The sequence below is a fragment of the Procambarus clarkii genome, chromosome 12 (assembly GCF_040958095.1).
Source record: "Procambarus clarkii isolate CNS0578487 chromosome 12, FALCON_Pclarkii_2.0, whole genome shotgun sequence".
In the NCBI taxonomy this organism is placed as follows: Eukaryota; Metazoa; Arthropoda; class Malacostraca; order Decapoda; family Cambaridae; genus Procambarus; species Procambarus clarkii.
In genome coordinates this window covers 28,862,134-28,887,967 of record NC_091161.1, presented here as the reverse complement: position 1 = coordinate 28,887,967, position 25,834 = coordinate 28,862,134, and the positions used below count along the sequence as shown (strand labels likewise).

General features: G+C 33.1%; 1 protein-coding gene, 1 long non-coding RNA gene and 1 other non-coding gene across 3 annotated transcripts in view; all 3 read left to right on the top strand.

Moving 5' to 3' along the window:
- LOC123753672 (uncharacterized) overlaps positions 1 to 1,742 on the top strand; it is a 110,955-nt gene extending 109,213 nt beyond the window's left edge. Inside the window, exons 2-3 of the transcript XR_011228231.1 lie at positions 675 to 756; positions 891 to 1,742. This is a non-coding gene — a transcript (uncharacterized protein). The remainder of the gene's footprint in view (positions 1 to 674; positions 757 to 890) is intronic.
- Positions 1 to 13,260, top strand: part of LOC138363893 (uncharacterized) — a 167,598-nt gene extending 154,338 nt beyond the window's left edge. The window contains exons 2-3 of the long non-coding RNA XR_011228234.1: positions 11,045 to 11,259; positions 12,307 to 13,260. This is a non-coding gene — a long non-coding RNA (uncharacterized lncRNA). The remainder of the gene's footprint in view (positions 1 to 11,044; positions 11,260 to 12,306) is intronic.
- LOC138363891 (uncharacterized) lies at positions 2,805 to 4,362 on the top strand. Its single transcript, XM_069323360.1, has 2 exons — positions 2,805 to 3,380; positions 3,488 to 4,362. The coding sequence occupies exons 1-2, from the start codon at positions 3,015 to 3,017 to the stop codon at positions 4,112 to 4,114; spliced, it is 993 nt and encodes a 330-aa protein (XP_069179461.1). The 5' UTR covers positions 2,805 to 3,014; the 3' UTR covers positions 4,115 to 4,362.
- Positions 13,261 to 25,834: the final 12,574 nt, after the last annotated feature.

Below are 25,834 nucleotides of genomic sequence, written 5' to 3'. Positions count from 1 at the left end.
ATATTTATATAATATATATATATTTATATAATATATATATATTTATATAATATATATATATTTATATAATATATATATATATATTTATATAATATATATATATATATTTATATAATATATATATATATATTTATATAATATATATATATATATTTATATAATATATATATATATTTATATAATATATATATATATATATATATAATATATATATTTATATAATATATATATATATTTATATATATTTATATATGCGAACAAGCCTGAATGGTCCCCAGGAATAGTCTAAATATTCTGAAGTTCAGAATACATCTTCACTCCTTCTGAAGATGTATTAATATACGAAAATATATATATAATATATATATATATATATATATATATATATATATATATATATATATATATATATATATATATATATATACCGTCTAGGAGAGATTCAACGTGCATCTACCACTGACACCTTTAGTCATATGTTAAGAGCATCATACAATCCAATTTTTAAGGTAAGCCTTATTATAGCTTGCACCAATCTATTTCATGGGATTTGATATCAGGTTGGCTTAAATAATCAAATTAGCTTAAAAGGGACATTGTTAATGGAACGTTTTTGACAGACAGTCAGGTAGATAGCCAGACCGAGACAAAAATGCCTACTTTTTCTGTTTCAGAATTTGTTTATTGAACAGATTATTCCAATGTTGACTTTAACTGAACAACAAATGAAGAAATATCTTGATACGCCGCAAAGATGTAAATGATTCTGATATGACCAATCCATCTACTTATCGTGACATAATGACAAAAGTGAAGATATTACGGGGTATTTTTTATTGTACCTACATTTGTGGAATTAAAAATCATAATGAATTATTTATTGTTTATAGGAATTGATCCAGCATTGTGGGAACCGGGCAAGCGAAAAAATCCTGACCCAAAGAAATTGATACCTGTTGTAAAAGTGGGATTTCAGGAATTACAGAAACAGTTAAAGTATCAAGAAGAATATGGCAATAAACTTCATAATAGTATGAAGAATATCATGGATGATATAAGACTATTAAGTTGTATGCAGACGACAATTAAAGCTGCCATTCAGAATTTTAGGTTAAAACAGACAAATATAATGCGCCGAGTTCTAAAATTGGTGTCAGCACAAGAGGTTGAAAGGAAAAAAACTCTACCACTAGAAGAAACAGAGGATCAGATTCGACTGCGATTAGAAAACTTGTGTATGCAGCTGCAGGACCTCAAGGGATGTTTGAATGAACTAATGGCTCAGTCTATAAAGCCTGGTAGTTTTCCGCGAGCCCAACGGTATGGACTGGTTGTTGACAAAGTGCAGGATATATCACAATACCTAAAATGGCAGCAGGATGCACTTCAGGCTATAGTTAACATACTTAAGGAAGATATACAAGTGGTCGTTAACATAAAAAAGAACATCAGCTAAGTTTTGAGAGTTAAGGAAATTGGCTAACCGTCAACCAACTTCCCCAAACAACATTCAATCATTGGTAATTAACCCTATCATTGTTTTGCTTTTAACACCTCCCTTCACCCTTTCAGGGAGGGTATGATGCTACACTGAATTTTTTGGTTCGTAACCAGCAACACACATTGAACTGATGATATTTCACTCTCTCAGGAGGGTATGATGCTACACTGATTTTTTGTTCGTAACCCGCAACACACACATTGAATTGATGATATTCAATAAATTAAATTTTAGTCTAGTTCCTTGTTTTTTTTTTGGTTTTCCACATACAATAAGTGCACTCTGCCCATTAGGCAAAGTATTATAATAATTTTGCTAGGTATTGATGACACTGACATTTTAACTTGAAATAATTGACCTAGAATGTAACAACAATGTGTTGTCTTACAGGAATAATTTAGTCAAATAAGCACAAACTGTAAACTGCCAGCTTAATCAAGAAAGCCTGCCAGTGATTGGTCAATATAAAATATTCAGCGTGTGAGGGTTAATATCAGAGTCAGTCGATTTTGCTCCAGCATGGAGGACACACCTACAATTTCCTCTCCTTTAACATGTGGACAGAAACAACAAGAAAGAAGTGATAATAACAATACTAGTGTTGATGAAGAACCATTACCTTCATCATCCACGTCTTTACCTTTGGGACAAAAAGTTAATGAAGGGCGTGAGAGAGAAGAAGAGGTGAGACAAAAAAAGGAATTTGAATTAAAAATTAGCCAAATGTTAGAAACAGATGGGCATGGAAGCCGGAAAATTTTCACTCGAGAAAATTTAGCACAAGATATTGAAGTCAAAAATGCTAAATTGAAACTGACTACAAAGACATCTCATGAATATGATCTATTGTCTCGATATGATGTCAAAAATCTATTTGGGGATGACGTCCTAGTAACCATCGACGAAACTGAACGAAGAATGAAGCGGGGGACCAAGCGTAAACTGACCAGTGACAATCATCGTCGTCATCATTCTACTACGGCTGTAACAACAACAACAACAACAACAACAGGAACAACAACAGCTGATCCTGGCCGGATGTGTCGTCGTTTCATACATCAAGGGCAATTGTATGATACGATTTATGATGCACACAGAGCAGTTTGTCACGGAGGAGAAAAAAGAACTTATTTTGAAGTAAGTAAAACTATCGCTAACGTCACTCAACAATCGGTGAAACTCTTTATTTCACTCTGCCACATATGCAATTTGAAACGACTTCCTCGACGAAAAAAAGGGGTAATACGGCCCATTGTATCTGCCAGTTTTGCGGAGCGAGGACAAATGGACTTAATAAATATGCAACAAGAAGGAGGATGTGTGTAAATATATTTTACATTATCAGGATCATTTAACAAAGTTTTCGGTTTTACGAGCTCTTCGCAGTAAACGGGCGATTGAAGTGGCACGCCACTTACTCGATATATTTGCTCTCTTGGGAGCCCGACGAATTTTGCAGAGCGATAATGGCCGTGAATTTGTGGCCGAGGTCATTCAAGAGCTTTCAAACGAAATGTGGCCCAACATGCTCCTCATTAATAGCAAACCTCGTCATCCACAGACCCAAGGGAGTATTGAACGTGTGAATGGGGATGTAATCAAAATGCTTGGCAGTTGGATGTGTGAAAATCAAACGCGAGATTGGTCAGCTGGACTTCCCTTTGTGCAATTCACCAAAAACACAGCATATTCACGTGGAATTGGCATATCGCCTTACAAGGCAGTTTTTGGTATAGAACCGCCAATAGTTATGAAGATTCGTCTTTCGCCCTCAATATATAGCCAATTGTTCAATAACTGTCACTATGATGACAATGAAGAAGAAGAAGAAGACAAAGAGGATGAAGAAAAAAGAGGCAAAGAAGCAAATGATCCTCAGGTAAAATTCCTTAATATTTATTGGTTTTGTTTTCAGTTCAACCTTGGAAAACAAGAGTCCTCAATTAATTTCTGTATACTAAAATATTTTTTTTTTTATAATTGCAGTATTCCCTGTCATCAAGTCCGCTGCTGCATCAGATTTCTTCACCGTTGCCAGACATGGAAGAAATAATTTTTGATGAGGTTGAGGAGGTTACTGTTACTGTTTCTGCTGGTGCTACAACTGCCTCTACTTCCATATTATCCCTGCCACAAATACCGCCACCTTCATTACCCCCTATATTATCACCACCAACACCATCACCTGGTATTGTGCTGTCGCCTGAAGTAATAATGAATAGAAGATTATGTAATTTAGAAGATGGTAAACCTAATGATAATAATTCTGAAGTAAATAACGATTCATATAATTTACATATTGAAAATTTAGGAACTATTAGAAGCAAAGTTTATGAGCGTCAGATAACTAATGCCTCCAAAATGTTACAATTGTCATTGGCAAATGTAACACCTGTTAGCCTATATGATGCTGTTAATGTGATAATACCTAAAGAAGATAGGGAAAACAGAACAGGAATGCGAACAATCAGTGGAATTATCATCGAAATAGACAATGAAAGAGATTTATATCGTGTAGCTAAAAAATTTGGAACGATTAACCAATATCTGTCAAGAAACGATTTTGATAAAACAATCAAAAGAATAATGCCAAACGAAATTAATAAGAATTAACAACTTGGGCTTCGTGAGATTGACGTAGACAATCAAATTACTTTCTCAGTGATAATAGATACCTGAAACAATTAGTATGCCACTGTAAACTTTTATCCTGTTTAAATCATAGATGTATTTGCCAAAGAAATAATCAGAAATGTACCAAAAAATGCCGGCATAATGAAAATTTATGTAAAAACTCGTAGCACCAAAAAATAAAATGCCATTTCACTCGTTTTTCAATATATATATGGTTGGTTTGGTTTAAACGCACATCAATAAAGAATTATATTTTGTATTTGGGCTTATTATTTATTACCAGTTCACAAACTGTTATTTTGATTGATTCTGACAGAGTATTGAACACAGGTGAGGAGACTAAAAATAATCTAATGAACTCAGCCTTATTAGGTAAATGGGGTCTTTCTTGCACAGTAGGCAGAGACGTTTGTTCTCTGGCATAGAACGTACTTCTCAGCCACTATGCAAAAAAGACCCCATTTGCCTAATAAGGCCGAGTGATTTTCTTGTTGTGTTAGTTTAAGTTAATTCGTTTTAACTCAAATATAAACAAATTAACTTAAACATGAAAGTTGTAGGCCAAGTGCGACGTCCCCTAAAGCCTATAAAAAATTAGAGGTCATTCATACAATTAACTATAGTATTTGGAGGAGCCACTTTGCAATTTCCGAGAACACACCAGATTACATCAGACTTCTGAATTACAAAAACGTTTCCTCTGGGGAAGAGCAAATGAGTATATATGACAGGAAGGATTTTGATATTTCGAGTCAGTAACCCAAGACAGACATATGGGCTGAATAAGTATTGGTCATCATTATTTGATATTATATAACCATCAATTAGGTTATGACTGAATCTATCAAATATCTGAGACTCGTATATACGAGACCAACTGGCTCATAACACTTTACACACTGTGGATACTTATTTATTTGCCCACTCCTCCTGCGAGTACAACTCCATCTTTTCTTTAAGGCTCCCATGACAAGTTTTTTCGTCCATATTCTGATTACTGGTTCCTAAAGCCATTACGCCTAAGGTTATAGGCTCTTTCAATATTTCAGCCCTTTTATAACCAAATTTGTATAATATCAGCGAAGGTACAGAGAGACCAATGGGAATTTTCTTGCCTTGTTATTTACATTTTATAGTCCTCTTTGCAGTACCTTCCCTTTCATGTAATGTCATTGAAGAAGCATTACAAAGGTCGGGTATTTTTAACCTCTCGAATATTGAAAGAAATGGAATATTATACTCATCTTCATTAAACCACTCAGATTTTTCGTTTCCTTTTAATTTCAAAACGGGGATGAATAAATGTCAACCTTAGATCTACTGGATACAATTTACAAACTTTTTGATCTGTTTTAAATGAAGGAAAAATTCCACATCTTTCGGCATCAGTATCCATAGTTTTTATTACTTCTTCATAAAATCTCCCAACAATATCGGAAACGTTGGGAGGTTCTCCATTGTCGAGGGTACCATTTGCAACTGTGAACTTTGATGTAATTTGTTCTTTCCAGGTAATGTAGTTTTTAGGTAGCAATACTCGTATTGACGGAGACTCAATGAAGTATATCAATACTGGTACATCTTCCGGATGTATTAATTCAGCGATTGCTATGAACCCTCCTTTTTTTGTTTTTCCATTCTTTGCAAGTGTATAACCTGAATATTCGATTGGAATGAAGTTTGAAAGTTTATCAACAAGCCAGTCCTTCCCAATGAGGCAATATATTTTAATATCTTTATAATTGTTCAACACGCCTAATGTGGCAGAGGCATATTCTCCACAAATGGCAGCTGATCCTCTTGCTTGACCAATTATGTAGCTGGCAAGTTTCATTTTAGGGATATGGATTGAAATCATAATAGTAATCTTACCTAATAAAAAATATCTATATCCTTTTATAATGAAAAAATATAAAAAAAAAATCCACTACCTGTTAACAGGTAGAATTAGCTATGTTATCATCAGTGCCAACCAGGCAAAGGACCACACGAGATTGAACAAATGGGAAAAAGTTTATTTAACCCTGAATGCCCCACCTGGACGTAATCAAGCCTTGTTATACTTTTAAAAACATTAAAATCGAGTCGGCAGAACATCAAAGCCCCCAAAACATAAACGTATATAATAATAATTAATAATTACTTGTTTTATATAATAAAAATAATTACGTGCTGTTTTCCGTTTTTGGGGTATACGGTTGGTTTGGTTTAATAATACACATCAATAAAGCCAACTATTCAAGGTTCGATTTGTATAATGAACAGGAGCAATATCCTCCCAAAATATATATAAAGAAGTGTGCGACCAAGAAAATCAGTCATTAATCCTATAAATTAAGTTAATGGATTGGAATCAATTATTATTATTATTATTATTAATTTTGACCGTAAGAAAAATTACTACTGTTTGTTTTGCTCATTCTATAATTCCATGGGCTCCATTATCTATTAAAAGTCCATACATGACATTTATAAATGACCCATTCCATCCTACATGGCAAACAAGACATCAACAATCAAAAACAAAATTATTTAAAGAAATAGTAATGATCCCAACTGTTTATAATATTTCATTTTCAATAACATGTGGTGCATGTTATACGTACTCTTATTTCTTATATCCAAAATTAACCATAAATGTAGATATAAATGAAGAAACAGAGGGACGCTTATTATACGAAACTTTTCCAGATCCTAATAAATACTATATAGGATGTAAAATATATGAATGTAAAATGACCACGGTTAAGATTAAATTAAATAACCCTTTGGAAACATTAGAGGGAAGAATAATTTGTCATTTGAATCGTGGTATCCAACATACTAAAGAAATTCTACTCTTTAAAGGAATAAGTAGAGTACAAATACGTAAAGTAGAAAACAAGAAGTGTGCACTTCCTATTAACTTAACATTGTTGAATTCTTTCATTTCAAGCCGAACTTTTAGTAAAAATGAAGAAATTTGCTATATATATCCGATAGTAAGTAGTACTAGATCGTTTCTTTTCCAAGAGGAAACACAGTTATTAGTATACCAGATTAACTATACACATCAATCAACCCACGATGAGCTACTGGATGCTATAAAAAGTGGCAGCTCCACTGCTCCAGGAAAAGATGGAGTAACGTATGACATACTTAATTATTTAGCCGGTATGAAACCTAATCCCTTACTTGATTTGTTTAATATGAGTTATAGAGAGGGAAAGTTACCAAGAAAATGGAAAGAGGCTGTCATCATTCCTATCCCTAAGTCAAACGGAGGCTACAGACCTGTCTCCTTAATATCTTGCTTTTGTAAAATGATGGAAAGGATTTTGTTAAATAGGCTACTCTACCTTGTAGGTGATAACATGTCCAATAATCTCTTTGGTTTTATCAAAGGCAAAAGTACTGCGGATTGTCTCTTAAAGTGTTTGTCTAATGTGGATGACAATTGTAGAGTTTTTGTTGATCTACAAGGAGCGTTTGATAAAGCCAATGGGGAAGTAATCTTATACGAATTAGCCAATCTGGGAATAACAGGGAGATTGCTACACTGGATAAGGGATTACCTGCAAGGTAGAAAAGGTCAGGTGTATTACCAGGGATACATGTCTGAGGAACGGAGGTTTCAGTTAGGTACCCCACAAGGGGGAGTATTAAGTCCCACCTTATTCAATGTATTAATGAACAGATTAGCATCAGAGATGTATCCTCCAGGGGTCACGACGATCATATATGCTGATGACATTCTTATACAAGGCACTTCTGGGAACAAAATTCAAGATGCTCTTAACATACTTGGTACAACCTGTCACAAGTTAGGCTTAGTTATAAATGCAGATAAAACCAAATACGAGTATAGGAAACGAAGAAATATAACACTTACTCTAAATGGTGTGGAACTGAGCCGTGTACAGAAGTACAAGTATCTGGGCATGTATGTTGGATACACATGTGAGAGTAAAAATGCTGAAATAAATCATATCAGCACCTTATGTAAAGCCCGTCTGCATCCTCTAAAAGCACTGGCTTTTTCTGGTAAAGGTGTTGGGGTACCTATCTTGCGGATGTTATACATAAGCACTGTTCGATCCCTGATAGACTACGCAGCACCCGTATTGTCTTACACAGGCCAAGGCAGAATTCAAAAAATAGAGCTGATACAGAACGAGGCTATGAGGATTATTCTTGGATGTCAAAGAAATGCAATGATTGAAATAATGAGAATGGAGTTAAATTTACAGAGTGTGTGTGATAGAGTCCGTGACATTAACACTAGAGTATCTATTCGTTTCATGCGGAGAAAAGGAGGGGATAAGCTGTTTGAGAGCGTTCAGACCTGCTTGAGTGACGTACACACTTCCAGGAAACTGAGGGAGACTCGCTATACGAGAGGATTAGCTCATGACCTCAGGGAATACGACGTACTTGACTGCTGTAAACCCTCTCGAAAGTGTAATATGTCTGCTCCCTGGAAAGTACAGAAAATAGACGTCGAAATTGTACCCCTCAAGGTGAAAAAGATTCATCATGAACCGGGACAATTACGGTGTTTGTATGGAAGCATGATATCTCGGTTACCAAGAGGCAACAGTTTACATGTATATTGCGACGGGTCGGTGGCGGAGGATGGCAGGGCAGGGTGTGGTGTCCTAATAAGGGATTATACGGAGTTTGGGACTGTGGACAGGATAATTGAACTCCGGCTTAGTAATTATATATCATCCACACAAGCTGAACTGCAGGCCATTCTGGCGTGTTTGGAGGAAGTACGTCATGACGACAAAAATGTTTTTGTATTTGTCGATAGCCGAGGAGCACTGGAGTCCTTAAACAGTAGAAACCCAGTCTTCATGTCTATAGTGGAGGACTGTAAGAGAAGAATAACTGAGATACAGCTGAAAGGTTATAGTGTGAAATTCATGTGGATTCCATCTCATGTTGGAATAGTGCTCAACGAGGTGGCGGATGACTTGGCCAAACGTGCCACATCAAAACCACAAGTTGACATTGAATGTGAATTCACAATGAGACAAATAAGAAGCAAAATCAGAAATATTCAGGCACAGGCGGGAGTGGAGAGGAGAGAGATAATGTATGAGAGTAGTCAAACCATGCAACACTACATGTATGCGAGTCAAAACACCCATTTCACTTATGGTAAAAGGAGAAATGCTTGGAGTGACTCTGTGTACATGCGGCTCAGGCTTGGGTACAAATATTACTGGGAATATGGGATAGATGTTCATGGTAATGACACGAAGTGTAAACTATGTGGTATGTTAAGGTCTCACACCCTTGCCCATTATATTCTTGATTGTACGTTGATTAGTGTATATAGAAACACTGAGATAAGGACTGTTCCTGAACAAATAGCCTGGATGTGTCACAACGGAAAGGTTGATGATATTCTTGAGAGATATAAGAATTTTGCACCAAGATTGTAATATTTTGTTGAATTATCTGCAGGTGTCTTGCAAATTGTCTATACAGTATACCTAGGTCATAAAAGTATTTGTGTGTACGTCTGATACCATACTCCTTGTGAGGGAGGAAATGTATATTTTTACCTCTCAGAATGTTTGGTAATATGTTTATTTGTGATGTGTGTATATGTATATATTAACACGTTGTACTGAACGGGGTGAGAATAGCTTGAGCTACCTCATCCCTTTGTGTGTATTTTACCTCAATAAACTTATTTCAATTTCAATTTCAATTTCAATCAACTATACACAGATTAACTATACACATCATCATGTTGGATTATCTCAAGAATTGTGTTTTAAATTCCAATGGTTGTTTTTGGTTTTGGGTTTGGGGCATTTTTGATACATTAGACATTGATAAAGAAATAGTGTAAGTTTTTCATGGGATGTTGATGTTTATTAACACAAATTTATTTTAAAGTGGTTCGGGAAGTTCGTATGAAATATACTCTCCTATTTCTTCCTGCTTTTTTTTTTTTTTTTTAGTTTTAACACATGTAATATAATATAATTGAATAATTAATAAACTTACTGAAATTATAATTATTATACTCAAAACAAACAAATATTGATGCATATAGGTAATATCATGCGAATCAATACTTTTTTTTACAATTACCAATACACTGTGCTATATAGTGTCCCATTTAAATCTTCTTGAAGAACTTTAAGTATAGGACGAGTCTTATTATATGTTGTTATATTGTCAAGAATGCTATCTTGTTCATCCAATATTTTATTATTCTCATCGTACACAAATTTGATAACAGACGACATCCTATTTAAGGTATCACACCTTTCTGATAATTTATTAACATTATTCACAACCTTTATTTGTGAATGACTGTGATCCAAACAGTGTTTTTCTTTGACCATCTATTAAAAACTTGACATAGGTATCTGCTAAGGGCGTCAGAATAAGATATTCTTCTTCGTTACCTGAGGCATCAATTTGTAAATCATATTTCATTGATGATGATAATTTTCTGTATGGCCAGCCTTGAGGGCAACCTAGAAGAATATTGATATGGCTAAATATTACAACTCTTCCTATTAATTTACTTGTTGTGTTTTGATTCAGTCGTCTTTTCACTGGTAATTGAAATTTATTTAATATAAATAGTTGTGAAACATTCCCAAATTTTAACTCTGCATTTAACCATTTATGTTGTTCTGTATTATTATATCCTAATAATTCATTAAAATTTCTATCGTAATAAATAGATATTATAAAATTGAGGTTATTTCTTACAAACCAAAATTTAATTGAATCTTCAAATATTGTTAATCTTTTTCCATTTTCGTTGACTGCACATTCAGTATATAAATGGGGATTGTGACTATTACTCGTACTGATAACAAAACAAGAAGAAATATCTTTCGTGAAATTGTATTCATTTTTTTAAAAGGTAAGAGTATTATTTCGATGTGTCAGGGTGGTGCTGTGCGTTCTAGTGGTCTCAACGGAGTTCCCCCACCCCCCTGCCTCCATCCGGGAGAGTCCCATCCTGTCAGGGTATAAATATTAAAGGACTCGAGGTTCCACACACATCTCTGTCCCTGCTACACCCAACAGTATGGACCATGGGGTCCCTACTATAGATCACCTCTCTAAGGGTTTAGCAAGAGATTTCTCCAGTAAAGTAAAAGGTGAGTTGCAAGTCTTTTCTGTTTTTAAGGTGCCGTGACCCTGGAAGCCATTCCCAGAGATAAAGGATATTATTAGCCATAGTCTTTGTAGTCTTTGCGATGCAGAATGATGATGATCATACATATTTCATAGGATCAATTCAAGTGTATAACTGCCGAGTTCTTTGTCCGAAACTCAAGACAGAATACTCTTTGTACTACTGTGGTGGCTATAAAATGAAAAATCATACCAAAAGATTTTCCTAGCCATAGCTTATTTATTTATTTTTTATTTTTTTATCGATCCAGATCCTGAAATTCAGGATACAAGGAAGAGAAGCATGTCCTTTTCCGAGTTACTGGAAACGGAAAATATGGAAAAAAAAATGCCGGATGAAGATTTTAATTGGACTCCTACTTACTCTCCTCCTCTAATTTCTCTAGATCAATCTTCCTTCCTTGCCTCAACACACCCACCATCTCATTCTCCTCCTCCTCCTCCAATTAGTTCTCTAGATAAATCTTCCAGTACAATTTCTATGACTTAAAATTTCACAATCCCCTCCTTCTCCTCCTCCTTCTCCCCCGCCTTCTCGTCCTTCTCCTCCTTCTCCTCCTCCTCCTCCTTCTCCCCCTCCTTCTCGTCCTTCTCCTCCTCCTTCTCGTCCTCCTCCTCCTCCTCCTTCTCCTTCTCCTTCTCCTCCTCCTCTTCCTCATCTTCTATAACTCTTTCAAAAAGTTCCAAATCACTTCCTCCTTCTCCTCCTCCTCTTCCTACTCTTCCTAAATTCCATTTCCTACTTACATTCCACTTCCAATTAGTTCTCATCAATCTTCCTCTACAATTACTACGCCACTCCAAATTTACAGTAGGCTTCAATGAGTGAATACAAATAATGATATGCTTGAAGGAGTGAATATAACTTAAAACTGATATATGCTTCAATTGGAACTATTTTTTTGTGGCTCAACAACTCTAAGACTTCACCCGGCCTAGCCCCTTCAATCCCCAAACAAATAATGACTAACAAACACACAACTTAGTTATTTGTTTCATTTCGTTTGTAGATGACAAAAGTTCCTCAACGCCGCCCTCGCCGTCGTCATTTATGTCGACCTATCTTTCTACACAAAAAAATAAGAAAAGAAGATGCCCAGAGATATGGCGAAGCAATTAAGGAACTGGAACCACCTGATAGGCTGTGTATCACTCTACCAACCGTTCACAGGACTCCTGAAGAAAGGATTTTAAGGAGTAAGCCATGTCAAAATAAATGTACCTTTTTTTTAACCTTTGACCCTTTTGAAAAGAAAGATATGCACTTTGAGTTTCAAGCCAAGCAAAGTACTATTACTTTTGCTAATGTAAGGATATATTTGGGATCATCATATGATTTTTTTGAAATTTTCAAAAGAATTTTATATATTATCCCTAATGTTAACTTAGCCAAAATATTTAAGATTATCCCATCCTATGAGGATAAAGAGGTTTTGAACCTCTCTAGCAACCTTAAAGCAAATTTTTCAATCGACATATATAAGTGTATTTTTACAAATTTTTATAGGAAATTATTCACACCTGACATTATAAGCCAATAGGTTCATCACATTAGCTACTAGAGCTAGCTGGTGTCTTAAATAATCACTGAATGTTAATATATAAATATATAAGTCACTTCACATCATTTGAAATTTTAGTTTAAGTTTGTTCCCCTTATTTGATTTAAATATCTCTTGTTTGTTTGTGCTACTTCTATTATTTTAGGCAGTGTTTTTTTTATATTATAACTAATGATTATCAGTCAGGAGAGTGGTTTCAGTCAGTTATGAGGTCCACAAGCCGGAAGAGGTTGATGTTTCACATTAATTTGGTTGAAGTTGTACTTCTTGGAATAGCACTGAATGATCATGTCTTTTTTAATAAATATTAAAAAAATGAGTGAATTCCTCAAAAATACTGAAGAAATTGATTTTTATCTACAAATAGATCTGTTATATATTGATAAGATGGAATTTCATATTTTAAAAGTTTGGGATATTATAAATAAACATAAAAATTCAAATGTAACATATAACAATATTCTAAATTTATTCTATAATAATGAATGTGAAATATTTTCCAATGAAATATATTTGAAATTAGTTAATGTTTTTTATATTCCAAAATTTGATATAATACTTAATGTTATTTGAAATTTAAATTAAATTTCATGTTTATAAAAAATGTATATAAATTTCTCATATTTGTTATTAATTAATCCCAATATACATTGATATTTCTCTTTTATTTTTGAATAGCTTCTACTACTAATAATATTACATCTTTCATAAGAAACGAAGAGCTAACTTTTATATCATTTTGCTTAATAATTATTTCGAAAGGTGACCTAAAAATAGTGAGTGTTTTTTTATTCTCACTTTGGTACCAACACTTATTACAATTTCCTCTCTTTACCACAACATTTTGGAGATTAGGTAAATATAATACCCAAGAATTTAACAGCTTTTCAAATTGTTTTACTTCTGATGGTACAGCTATAATTAAGTTCAATGATTCTTCAATATACTTTATAATATCTGTAAACTTTTGTCTTACTCCCTTTTGGTAATAAGGCTCGTCATCCATTATGTCAAGTTTCAATAATAATAATAATAGGAGGATTCAGCTTCCAGTCCCTTTTCAAGACTTATGTATGTACAAAGGATCAGCAATATAAAGAAAATTATAGAATATTAAAAAAAAATATGAAAATTGGTAACAAGAATTTGAAGAAAATACTGTTGTAGTTGGCCTGGCAGAATTCAGTGTCGTGCGCCGATCATATTTGCACGATAACAAGCACCTGCTAACCCTTACTTTGAATATGTGTGTCCCGTGAGAAAATTAATTACTTTTCTTAAAAAAAATATTTTACTTCTGACAGTACAGCTATATGTATCTTAGGTTCTCTGATTCTACAATATCCTTTATATTATCTTGTAAGCTTTTCTCTCTATTGTTTAGTAATGAGGATCATGTACCAATATGGCGAGTGTTTCATTCATATATCGATGTATTGAGACTTCAATAGAATTTACTAGTATCAATGAAATTAAACAGGGACACTTATCCACTAGAAATAATATTTTTGAAATAATTATTAATAATAATAATAATAATAATAATTTAGGAGGAGGAGGAGGAAATGTAATTAGTCGTCCTAGGTTGGTTTTAAAACGATCGCTGCATCAACCAAAAATTGAACAATTTAAAAAAAAAAAACAAGAGATAATTACACAAAAATGTGCTGAATTATTATGTAAGGAGCCATATAACGAACTCTCAGCAATGAACCAAAAATGGCAATGTAATATTTTTTGTCCTTTTCATGAAGTTCGTGGTAAATCTCGTACACCTTCAGGTAGACTTTATATTCATCGTCATCGTTTTCACTGTTATTCCACAAACTGTAATAAAAAAGTTTTAACTAAGAAACTCCTAAATTTTCTCTTAAATAACCAAAAATGATTTCTTCGACACACCAGTATTTTCTTCAAATTCCTGTTATCATATTCGTACTTTTTTTTATATTTTTTAATTTTCTTTATATTACTGATCGTTTTTACATTCATAGTTTTTTACGTCAAAGTATTAAAGAGGGACTTGAAGCTGAAGAAATTGCATTTGAAGAAAGACACGAATTTATTGATCTACAAGGTTGGCTAAATTATAATGAATATGATAATAACAATGACATTAAAATCAATAAATGTAAGGGAATGATTTTAAAAGTACCTAGTTCTCAGTCTCATGACAATCAAATTTGTCAAAAACTTGGGGGCCGTAAATGTGGACGTTATTTAGAATAGGTCATAATACCTATATCATCTTCTACTAACAATATAAAATATTATTATGGAGGTGGAATCCTCAAACCAGGATGCACGTACTGTCTTTGGAAACAACCAGAAGAAAAATTTTGTGACCCAGTATGGGTTTTTTACAGTATTCATTTGAAGAAGATCGATGGAAGTGTAAATCCTACCTACCAGGTCTTTATAACGCAACTACAAATAGATTAACTGCATGTGAACCAGGAGGAACTTTGGTTAAAATTACCAATGGGCAGGGTGAAGTAGTGGACCTTACTCAAATGACACCCCAAGACTTTTTTATACCATTAAAAGAACAAGAGAAATATATATGTCGATGTTCCCCTGGATATATTTCTAATCCAGATATCTCACGTTCAGCCTGTTTCCGCAATCCTTCTCTGGTACATTTACCATCTGGTGTAATTACAGCTCCAGGTTATTCTAATGGTCTATGTGACTGCGGTCCTATGTATACTAACTTACATGACAATAAACATTTTCCGTGTACAGCGTGTCCGGATCCCCATTTTGATGAGGAAAAACAAGAATTATCTATTTGGATGAAGTGTAAGATTGATAAAAATAATATTGAAATACATAAAGGAACATATCCATGTTCAAATTTTGAAGATATTGAACGTGGATGTGCAAAGGTAATTTTAAAGGCAAAATTTGTATCCAAGACTGATTTGATTGATTACGAAAATATCGAAAAAATTTTTAATCGATTTATGAATTCACTCAATATTAAAAACAAAAGTAAATAATGTTTGCATGTAACTCAGATGGTAGTATAGAAATCCCATTATCTTATTTAAAAAAATTACACTTTTATCCTCCTGCTTTACCTTTAGGAACAATTGTGCTAACCAACTATCATCATCATAATATTAATAATGTTGATAAGAATGATGATGTTACCTTTGAAAATAATAGTGTAGAAGATTTACAATTATTCGTACAATACTTACTCATAAAATTGAAAAGGAAATTTATTAGGAAATTGGATTCCCATTCAGTCTGTGATTACTCTCCCAATATAAATAATGTTGCACAGTTCTTAGAAAATGGGAGTGGGAGTGGTAAAATTAACATTTTATTTATTAATATTCCAATTTTCTTTTTCCCTGATATTAAAAAAGATGAGCCATTACATAAACGGATATTACGAGTTGTATCCAACACTCATAAAATTACTCCGCTAGTGGAAAAATATATGTCTTCAAAATACAAATCCTCACAGAAAAAATAATGTTATATGATAACGTTACAACTTCTTTTGAAAATTATGGCATTAAATGTCTCTGTAATGCAAATTTTCGAATGGATTATTTTGAACAAATGACTAAACAAAAATTCAAATTTTCCTTTTTTACAGTAGGAAATGTAACCACTTTTCTTGAAAGAATATATGGGAGAGAGAATTTAAAACACCCGATATGGTCTCTGTCAGTACACACAACAACACTGGAAGAGTCCGTTATGGTTTTGAGAATCTTAAATGTGAAATTTTGTAATAGATGCAAGAAAGAAATAATAGGAGATGGTATACCTTCGTCTTACCATACTGGATCGCTAAAAATTGTTTCAAACAATCCTCCCTCAGTTCAATATTTTGATAATACAGGACGTGAGTTGTTTCAGAGTATAAGCAAAAGTAATAATTTTGTAGCAACGGCTGCCTACTATCTCTATTATGCATTAAGTGATGATGAGTATCCCTTATGTAATTTATATGGGAAATGTTTTTGTAATGAAAATTACCGATGGAATTATATTTTATCTGTTCTGAAGAAAAGCTTCAAACCTAAGGAGATGTTACAATAAAAAATTGAAGATGCAGTTCATTTTATATATGGAGATAAACCATACTTTTTAAACATAACAAATAAGGAAAATAATCAATATCATATTGTTATATCAAATTTAAAATTTCGATGTTTCAAAGAACGAGGTTCAATGAATATTCTTTATGATCAGGAAAAATGTTGTATGCTAGTACAATTTTTAGATGTTTATGGAAACATTTTACCAACTTCTTGGTTTAAATTATTTGATGAATATTATTATATCCAAATTGGTATTCGCAAAGTTATTACGCCCATAATGTTATTAGCATTTGTAAGTCATTATTATTATTTTGTATTTAGGGATTTTGAAGTTGGCATGTATTGTTCGTTCTTCAAATGGATTAATGATGAAAATAGTGATAATATAGATTATAATTATGATACAGAGGCGAGTAACGACTACAAAGAATATGGAAGTAGTGATTATGAAAGTAGTGATGAAATATTTGTTTAATAAAAAGAAAATATATATATTTTTTTCAGTTTTTTTTAATTTTATTTAAAATAAATGTTTATAAAATAAATAAATAATATATAAAATGGCTTTGAGTGACTTTTTGTTTGTTTTATTTTTATATAAAATATCGAATTTAACTATAAAAGGGAAAATGTTATTTCTGTTTTCTTTAATTTTATCTCAAATTATAAAGTAACTATGAATATTTTAATCAAAATGTGTATTTTGTTTTTTTTATTTTAAATATAAATAAAAAATTATACATAAAATTAACAATATTATATATTTAATATGTGTGATAAATAAAATTGTTTATAAAATTAACAAAACTTAAACATCAAAAATTTTATATTATATAGGAATGTTTATAAGTTTTATTTTTTAATAAAATTTGGTAAAATATATAAATCCATAAAGAATTAATTGATTCTCTTCATTTTTTTTGCCTTAATTAAAAAATAACCAATACAAAATTTGGAGTTATAAATAAAATTTGATGTCTTATTTGGCAAACTATTCAAGATCCGATTTGCCTAATAAGCAAATGAATGGTCCACCACCGGCTGATGGTCCACCACAGGGTCCCCACTGACCACGGGCTGGTGGTCAACCCCATTTTTTTCCACAAAATATTTTTTATGGATGAGATACCATCTCTAATAAAAAAAAAAAAAAAAAAAAAAACGAATGATGTGCTGTTATAACAATAAGTAACGCTGCCCCTAGACATCATTCGGTTCCCAAGAGTTCGACTTAATCAAACCAGAAATGCTGCTCTTCAAATCAAGGGTCTTAATGTTGAATGCCCTTCCCAATCATATCAAAGACTGCACCTCTCCCAACCAGTTTAAGAAAAAATGTAGAGTATAATAATAGTTTTGGTGAACTTTTGGGATTCCTGTGTCTGTGTGTGTGTGTCTGTGTGTGTGTGTGTGTGTGTAAGAATGTGTGTGTGTGTGTTTGTGTGTTTTGGTGTGTGTTTTGTATGTGTGTTTGTGAGTGTGTGTGTGATTCCTGTGTGAGAATGCGTTTTGTGTGTCAGAATATGTGTGTGTGTGTGTGTGTGTGTGTGTGTGTGTGTGTGTGTGTGTGATTCCTGTGTGAGAATGCATTTTGTGTGTCAGAATGTGTGTGTGTGTCTTTGTGTGTGTGTGTGTGTCTTTGTGTGTGTGTAAGTGGGTCTTTGTGTGTGTGTAAGTGTGTCTTTGTGTGTGTGTCTTTGTGTGTGTGTGTGTCTTTGTGTGTGTGTAAGTGTGTCTTTGTGTGTGTGTCTTTGTGTGTGTGTGTCTTTGTGTGTAAGTGTGTCTTTGTGTGTCAGAATGTGTGTGTGTGTCTTTGTGTATGTGTGTTTGTGACAATGTATGATTCCTGTGTGAGAATGCGTTTTGTGTGTCAGAATGTGTGTGTGTGTGTGTCTTTGTGTGTAAGTGTGTCTTTGTGTGTGTGTGTGTGTCTTTGTGTGTAAGTGTGTCTTTGTGTGTGTGTCCTTGTGTGTCTTTGTGTGTGTGTGTCTTTGTGTGTGTTTCTTTGTGTGTAAGTGTGTGTTTAAGTGTATCTTTGTGTGTGTGTCTTTGTGTGTAAGTGTCTTTGGGTGTGTGTGTAAGTGTGTGTTTAAGTGTATCTTTGTGTGTGTGTGTGTCTTTGTGTGTATGTGTATTTGTGTGTGTGTGTCTGTGTGTGTGTGTGTGTGTGTCTTTGTGTGTAAGTGTGTGTGTCTTTGTGTGTGTGTCTGTGTGTGTGTGTCTTTGTGTATGTGTGTGTGTCTTTGTGTGTGTGTTTGTGTGTTTTGGGTGTGTTTTTTTGTGTTTGAGTGTGAGTTTGTGTGTGTATATGTTTTTGTATAAAAAAAAGATGAATAAAAAGGATAAACTTTCAATTAACATACAAATCGAACATATAAATAATGAGAAGTTTAACATTAAAAAAAACCCTGGATTATATTATTTTCCCCTGAGATTTAATCTAACAAGACAATTATTTATAGCTGATAAATTATATTATAATAATAATATCGATGATTCTCATATTACTTTTACTTATCCAAACAATTTTAGCAGAAGACAATATATCATAAAATTTATGACATGTCAGGACTAACAGCTGATAGTAAATTTGTCTGGTATGAAAGATTTTTCACGCAAGTTCATAATCAAAATATTGTATATGAAGACGATGATCAGGATTTTTCACTTTCAGTTTATTCTAGAACTCATTCCCCTTTTAAATTAGAAAAAAACAAAATGATACTTTTTATCAACGAGGTTGTGTATTTAATGTTGTTTCTTTTAGATGGGGTAAGAGATATTACCCAAAGTTTAAAACAAAGTTCATTAAGGGAGTATATTATTAATAATTGTATAAATTATCAAAAAGCATTAAAAGCAAATAAAAAAAACTCTTAAAACTATTGATATGTACATTTGTATTGATGATGTAATTAAATATGATGAGCTTATCATTGAGCATCTTATTAGATATTTTGAAAAAGATAAAAATTGGTCAGAAAGAAAACATATATCATTATCCACTGCATGGCATATGCATTGTGAGTTATTGCAAGAATTTACAATTATTTAAGAAAATAAAAATATTATATCAATACCAAGACTTGCAAAATTTAATTTACAACTTTTACCTGATTATCAAATAACTAAAGTGATAGCTTACCTTCCACAACAAAGCGGAAATAAATATATATGGAACAATCAGTACAAAAATTATTATATTAATATAAATGGTATTATTATTAAAAAGAGGAAGGCGTTGGTTGAGATGGAGGAGGGAGGTTTGGAGGATGAAGCGGATCAGGCGTTGGAAGATCAAGTGGATCAAGAGATGGAGGAGGTAGTGGAAGAGATTGATGATGATGGAGAGGAAGAGGAGGAATATATTTGTTCAACATACCAGGGTGCACGGCTTCGGGCTGGGAGAATATGATGGAGTCTGGTGGGATGATCGGTGATCATGAGTCTATGCACCGGTTGATTGACCGTTCAGAGCGGGACCAAAGAGCTGTGGCTCAGCCCCCACAAACACAGATAGGTGAGTGCACATGCTCACACTCACCAGCTCACACATACAATATTTATTATGGATCTTTAATTTAACCAAGGTGTAGAAAGAGACCAATATATATAAAAACAATTACTTATGCCTAGTGTATAAAAAGAATAAAGTTGCTTCTTGAAGAGAAAGAGGAACAGACTGACAATTAAAAATATCGAAGCTAAATATAAAATTAATATATCCCTTTTAGAATTTGAAATTAAATTTTCTACTTCTTGTAATTCCAAATCTGCAGTTTGAATGGGATAATGTTTATATTTGGCTTCATTAATTACATAATTACTCATATCTATCACTTTAGAATCTCTATCATAGGTTTTAGAATTAATCTTGTGAGTAATTGCTTGACCAAGGCTGTTTACATCAAACTGACTAAGCAGGCTTAAAATCATCTTGTTCTCTTCTAAAGAATTTGTGGTAGTTCCATCTATACCAATTATGTTTGTACATTGGGGATAAATGCGTATTATTTCATTTATGGCAGATAAATATATCATATCTGGTGTTATTTGTGGTGTGGTTATAGACTGTGGAGGCCCCAATTTAATATATTGTCCAAAGTTTATATCTTGTTCTAACAATTGATTAATTATTTTATGGTGAAGGTTTTCTAATGCAGCATGAGTTATTTCATTATCGTACCCACCAATATTACCTATTGATAAATATAATTCTAATGGTAACAACACTAATCCCACAGATAAAACAAGGGATAAAGACGAAGATAAAACGGATAAAAGCCATATTGAAAATTGAATGCTCATTTCAACCATAGATGATCGAATGATCATCGCCAAAAGTTGAATAATCATTTGTTGAGATGAAGCTTCTACCATAATTACAGATAATAATTCTTGAAGAGCATCATGGAGAATGTTTTCGGAAAAATATTTTAACAGTCTTGAAATTATCTTAGGCACTCGAGTTGTAACTTCAATTTCGGTTATAGTAGTAGCCTCATCTTTTATTAATGATAATAAATCGGAAAACTCGGATTCTAAACGTGTTATTATAACATCTATGAAATTAGTAGTAGTAGTAGTATACTGCTCAATAAATGATACATTTTCGGAGGATACTACTATATCCGCTTCGTCTACAAATTGTTCTTTTTCGAGTATTGACTGTGGAACAACTGTTTCAATATAACCTCAGTCAACATCCATATAATTTTGTTTGTTCAATTTATCCATAAGAATCATACTCATTCCTGCTGCCGGATTAAGTAAGTCCACTAATTCACCATCGGTTAATTGGTTGATAACTTGATTGCCAAATATAAAACCTAATATCTGGCGGTGGACATGACTATGGCATTGATCTGACTGGCTATCATAGTATTTATTAAAGAATTTGCAATAGATGGAGTTAAAGTTTATATTCTGTTGCTGAATATTCCATGTCAATGGTGGAGCATCGATTAAGCCAGCAACAGCTTTTCTCAGTTGATATGTATTTGTATTCTTAGCATAGGCAATGGGGTTCTTTTGATAAGATTGTAAATCGTTTTCATTAGAAGGACTCCATCGACTTGAAGGTCTTAGAGCCAATGTTTTAAGGGCAGACAACTGTACACCACAATAATTTTCGTTAGATTCCTTGACATTAATCGACCAAGTTTCAACGGGAATAGGTTTCGAGAAATAATGATTGTTTCTGTATTGTTTAGAATAGATTTTAAATCATTACCATATCTTTCTTGAAGAAATTCAAGGAGCTCATCATAAACAGCATAACATGCTTCACTACAGGCATATTCACGTTCGTTTATTAAAATAGCTGATCCAGATCTGGGCTGACAAGCAGTTTTTACATCATAATAACATTTTAGCATGTTGCAACCTAGCGTTGTGAATTTAACTTCAAAGTCGTTAGGATTTTCATCTAAGAAAGCTTTGGGGAAATTGGGAGGAATATTTTTCCATGGTATATTCTGAATGATAATATTTTTAAAATACTTACTTCCATTTCTTTGTTGAAGAATCTCCATTGTTTTTCGTTGTGATATACGATGTACTATGTAAGTTGCAATTGCAATATCAGAGACTAACAGTTTTCATTATAAAATTGTTAAGAGTATTTATTTATTTTTTTAATATTGATCAATATAATAAAGAAATTTGAGGATTCATTTACCAGAATGCTGAGAGGAATCATGGTGGAAGCTGGAGTAAATGGTGATGCTGATAGTTGGAATAGTGGTGGTGGTGGTGAAGAATATGGGTGTCATCGAAATGATTATTATTATCAACCAACCATTCCACAAATACCATTGCAAACAAATCAGTATATGATTGTACCTTATTATATGACTTTAGTGCTACATTCAATTTATGTAATTCCACCTTCTTCATGTTACGCTTCTGATTTTCCTTCAAAATATTTTTATCAATTACCACCACCACCACCACCACCACCACCACTACCATCACCACCACAACAACCACCACTACCACAATCATCAGAAATGTATTCCCATTCCAGTGTTGAAGTTCAATATGAAATTTCTTATTTAGAAATGGAAAAAGAAAATTTAAAATCATGGAAAATTTTACGAAATATTGATGGACATATAACAGAGGTCCCATGGGGTATATCCTTCTTATACATTGCATATGAATATGGTGGGTTACCTCGAGAATTATTTATGAAATATGTTAATGAATGTTGCAATGGTAGTTAAACATTTTCTTGGCAAATAAGCTCAGTGAGTAAATATTGTATATTATTACATCAATGCACCATACACCACACCACCCATTAGTGCACTCATATGTTGCTATTTGATCACCATTATCAATGGGCCTAACATTATTATTAATAATAAAATTAAAAGTATAACCCAGCCAATATTTTTAATTGATTTCAATATAAACTGCCATATATCAGATTGCCCAATGCCTTGAATCACTTCGCCAATACCATCTCCTAAAATTTCGGCAATATTTCTTAAAATTGTTCCCTGTTCACATTTATATATATAAAATATTTCTTTATTTTCTAAATTAGAAATAGGTTCATAACCCTGGACAAATTGTGAAAGATAATTGTAGTTATGGGGAATACATATTCCCTTACAGCCCAAATTTAATATGTTTTGGGTTTCTGTAGAATTTGGAATGTCAAATTGACAGTTCCAGACTTTTTTATTGAACAATGGATGAGCATTATCATTTAGCATGTCATAGTTAATATAATCAACCCGATTGATAGGGAATTTACAAAATCTGGTCAAATATACTTCTTTTTTTAGGGAATGTCCTTTTCCAACATGGTTTCTAAAACAACCACTGTTCTTCCGATTGTATTTGTTCATATATTCAAGAAAAGCAACACCTACACCTAATAATATCGCAGATTTCAATATCAAACTTTTATGTTTACCAGCCCATTTGGTCATAGTGTTAAAATTTTTAGTTAATTTGGAATCAGTTGGTGAAGGATTACTTTCTAAATATTCAAGAAATTGAGTTTCGTTTTCAAACGCAAGATCTTGGGCAAGTTTATTTACATTGTTAATGTGTTCTTCATAGAGTTTAAATGGGTATTTTTTTAACATATGTTGTTTAAGAGCTTTGTTTTCTATAATATTTAGAATAGGGGATTCTACATCACCATGCAAAATGTTTTTCATAATTTTATTAAAATCATTTTGGGATTTAAAATTTAGGTTTTCATTGATAAAATTAATAAAAGATTTGGCTGGGTGATGAAGATTTGACAATTTAATGTTTTCTGTCAAATCTGTCAGATACTTATTTGTATTTAAAAAATATTTATTTTCATCAACCAAACTTTGGGTGATGTGAATAAAAGGCTGAAGACCATGGTCAATTTCTTTTATCATCAATTCTGTCATCGAGCTATTCTTTCTTTTTTAAATAAGTATTAAAAAAGAGTTAACTTTACTGTTTTAAAACAATTAAGTGTTTGGTATGAGTCGTGGTAGCTGTGCGGCCGGTCTGCTGTGATTGGCTTGATGGAGCACCAATCACGGGTGAAGTGGGCGGAGCCAACGAGAGGATTTCCAGTCCCATTCCCCTTTTTAATTCTATTAACCCGAAAGGTTTTAGTGAGTAAATGTCCTCCATTGTACAAGGTGAATGCATGCTTGTCAAAACTGTATGTGGCAAAGACCCCGATCCCCTTCACATATTAAACATATGGAATGGTATCCGTATGGATAATTCCCTTCCCCAAATTAGCATGTCATTGTTCACTCTGAACAAAATTGACTCAGATGAGTTTCCCTTAACTCAATCTACCCCAGACCTTTCCTCCCAAAAAAAATCACCTTCCCTCCATCTTGTAAACCCATTCACAGTTCCAAAACTGACACATTTTTTCAATTCAACATCAAAAAGACATCATCAGATGATAATGATCTTAACCCACCCTTCAAGAAAAGAAAGAAGAATTGGCAGAAGAAGGATTGGCCAAAGAAGGATATGAAGATGTTAATAAAAAATGCCATCAGAAGTAGGTTTGGAGTGGTGAACCGGGACGACGAAGATTCATCTGAAGACTCATCTGAAGATTTCTCCTCGGAATCCTCTGATGAAGGGCTTCTCTCATTGATCAAAAAGACCTCATCAGATGATAATGATCTTAACCCACCCTCCAAGAAAAGAAATAAGAATTGGCAGAAGAAGGATTGGCAGAAGGATAGGGAGAAGAAGGATATGAAGCATCAGGTCTATAAGATAATATTCAAAAGTATTTTTAACCTTTCAAATATTGCCAGGGGGCTCCTCTCATTGATCAAGTAAGTAATGACATTTCCCATAAATATTGGTGTTGGCGTTATGGTGTGTTAACTCAACGGCTCCCTGAAGTCCATTGGGCCAAATATTATATACGAGTATCAGATTACATAATACTCGCCGCAGCTTCGAGACCTGAGCTCTTCGTCGCTGGCCACTAGATTGTCCTCAAAGAATAAAATGGATGTGATAGCTCCTTACTCCCTCAGTCTACCTCGTAGTTCACACCCAGTGACAACATGTGTTTAAACCCTTGAAGAAATCCATTCAGTATAGTGAGTGAAGTCGTATTCTCGTCGTTCCTTCTTAAGGGTTATAGTATTAATTTTTTTTTTTTGTGTGTGTGTAATTTTTGTAATTTTTGTGATAAATAATTGTCTAAAATTGAATTTTATGGAATGCCTAGGGATGTAAAAATTACAATGTAAAATTTACCAGCAATGAATATTGTTTCTCAATGATCATAGGGTTCATTTTTTCTTTTTTTATAGTTTGGATGTTTATAAACTAATTTAATAATGGTCTGATGTAACAACCTTTATCCCTAAAAAAATTTCAGGACCCCAGTACTAAGCGGCTCATCAATCATCTGAACATGGCGCATG

What these genes read in the sequence shown, in the direction of transcription:
- LOC138363891 (XM_069323360.1), top strand. Translation starts at nt 3,015, where the DNA reads ATGTGGCCCAACATGCTCCTCATTAATAGCAAACCTCGTCATCCACAG. An exon ending in AAGAAGCAAATGATCCTCAG is followed by an intron (nt 3,381 to 3,487) that starts GTAAAATTCCTT and finishes TTATAATTGCAG; the next exon opens with TATTCCCTGTCATCAAGTCC.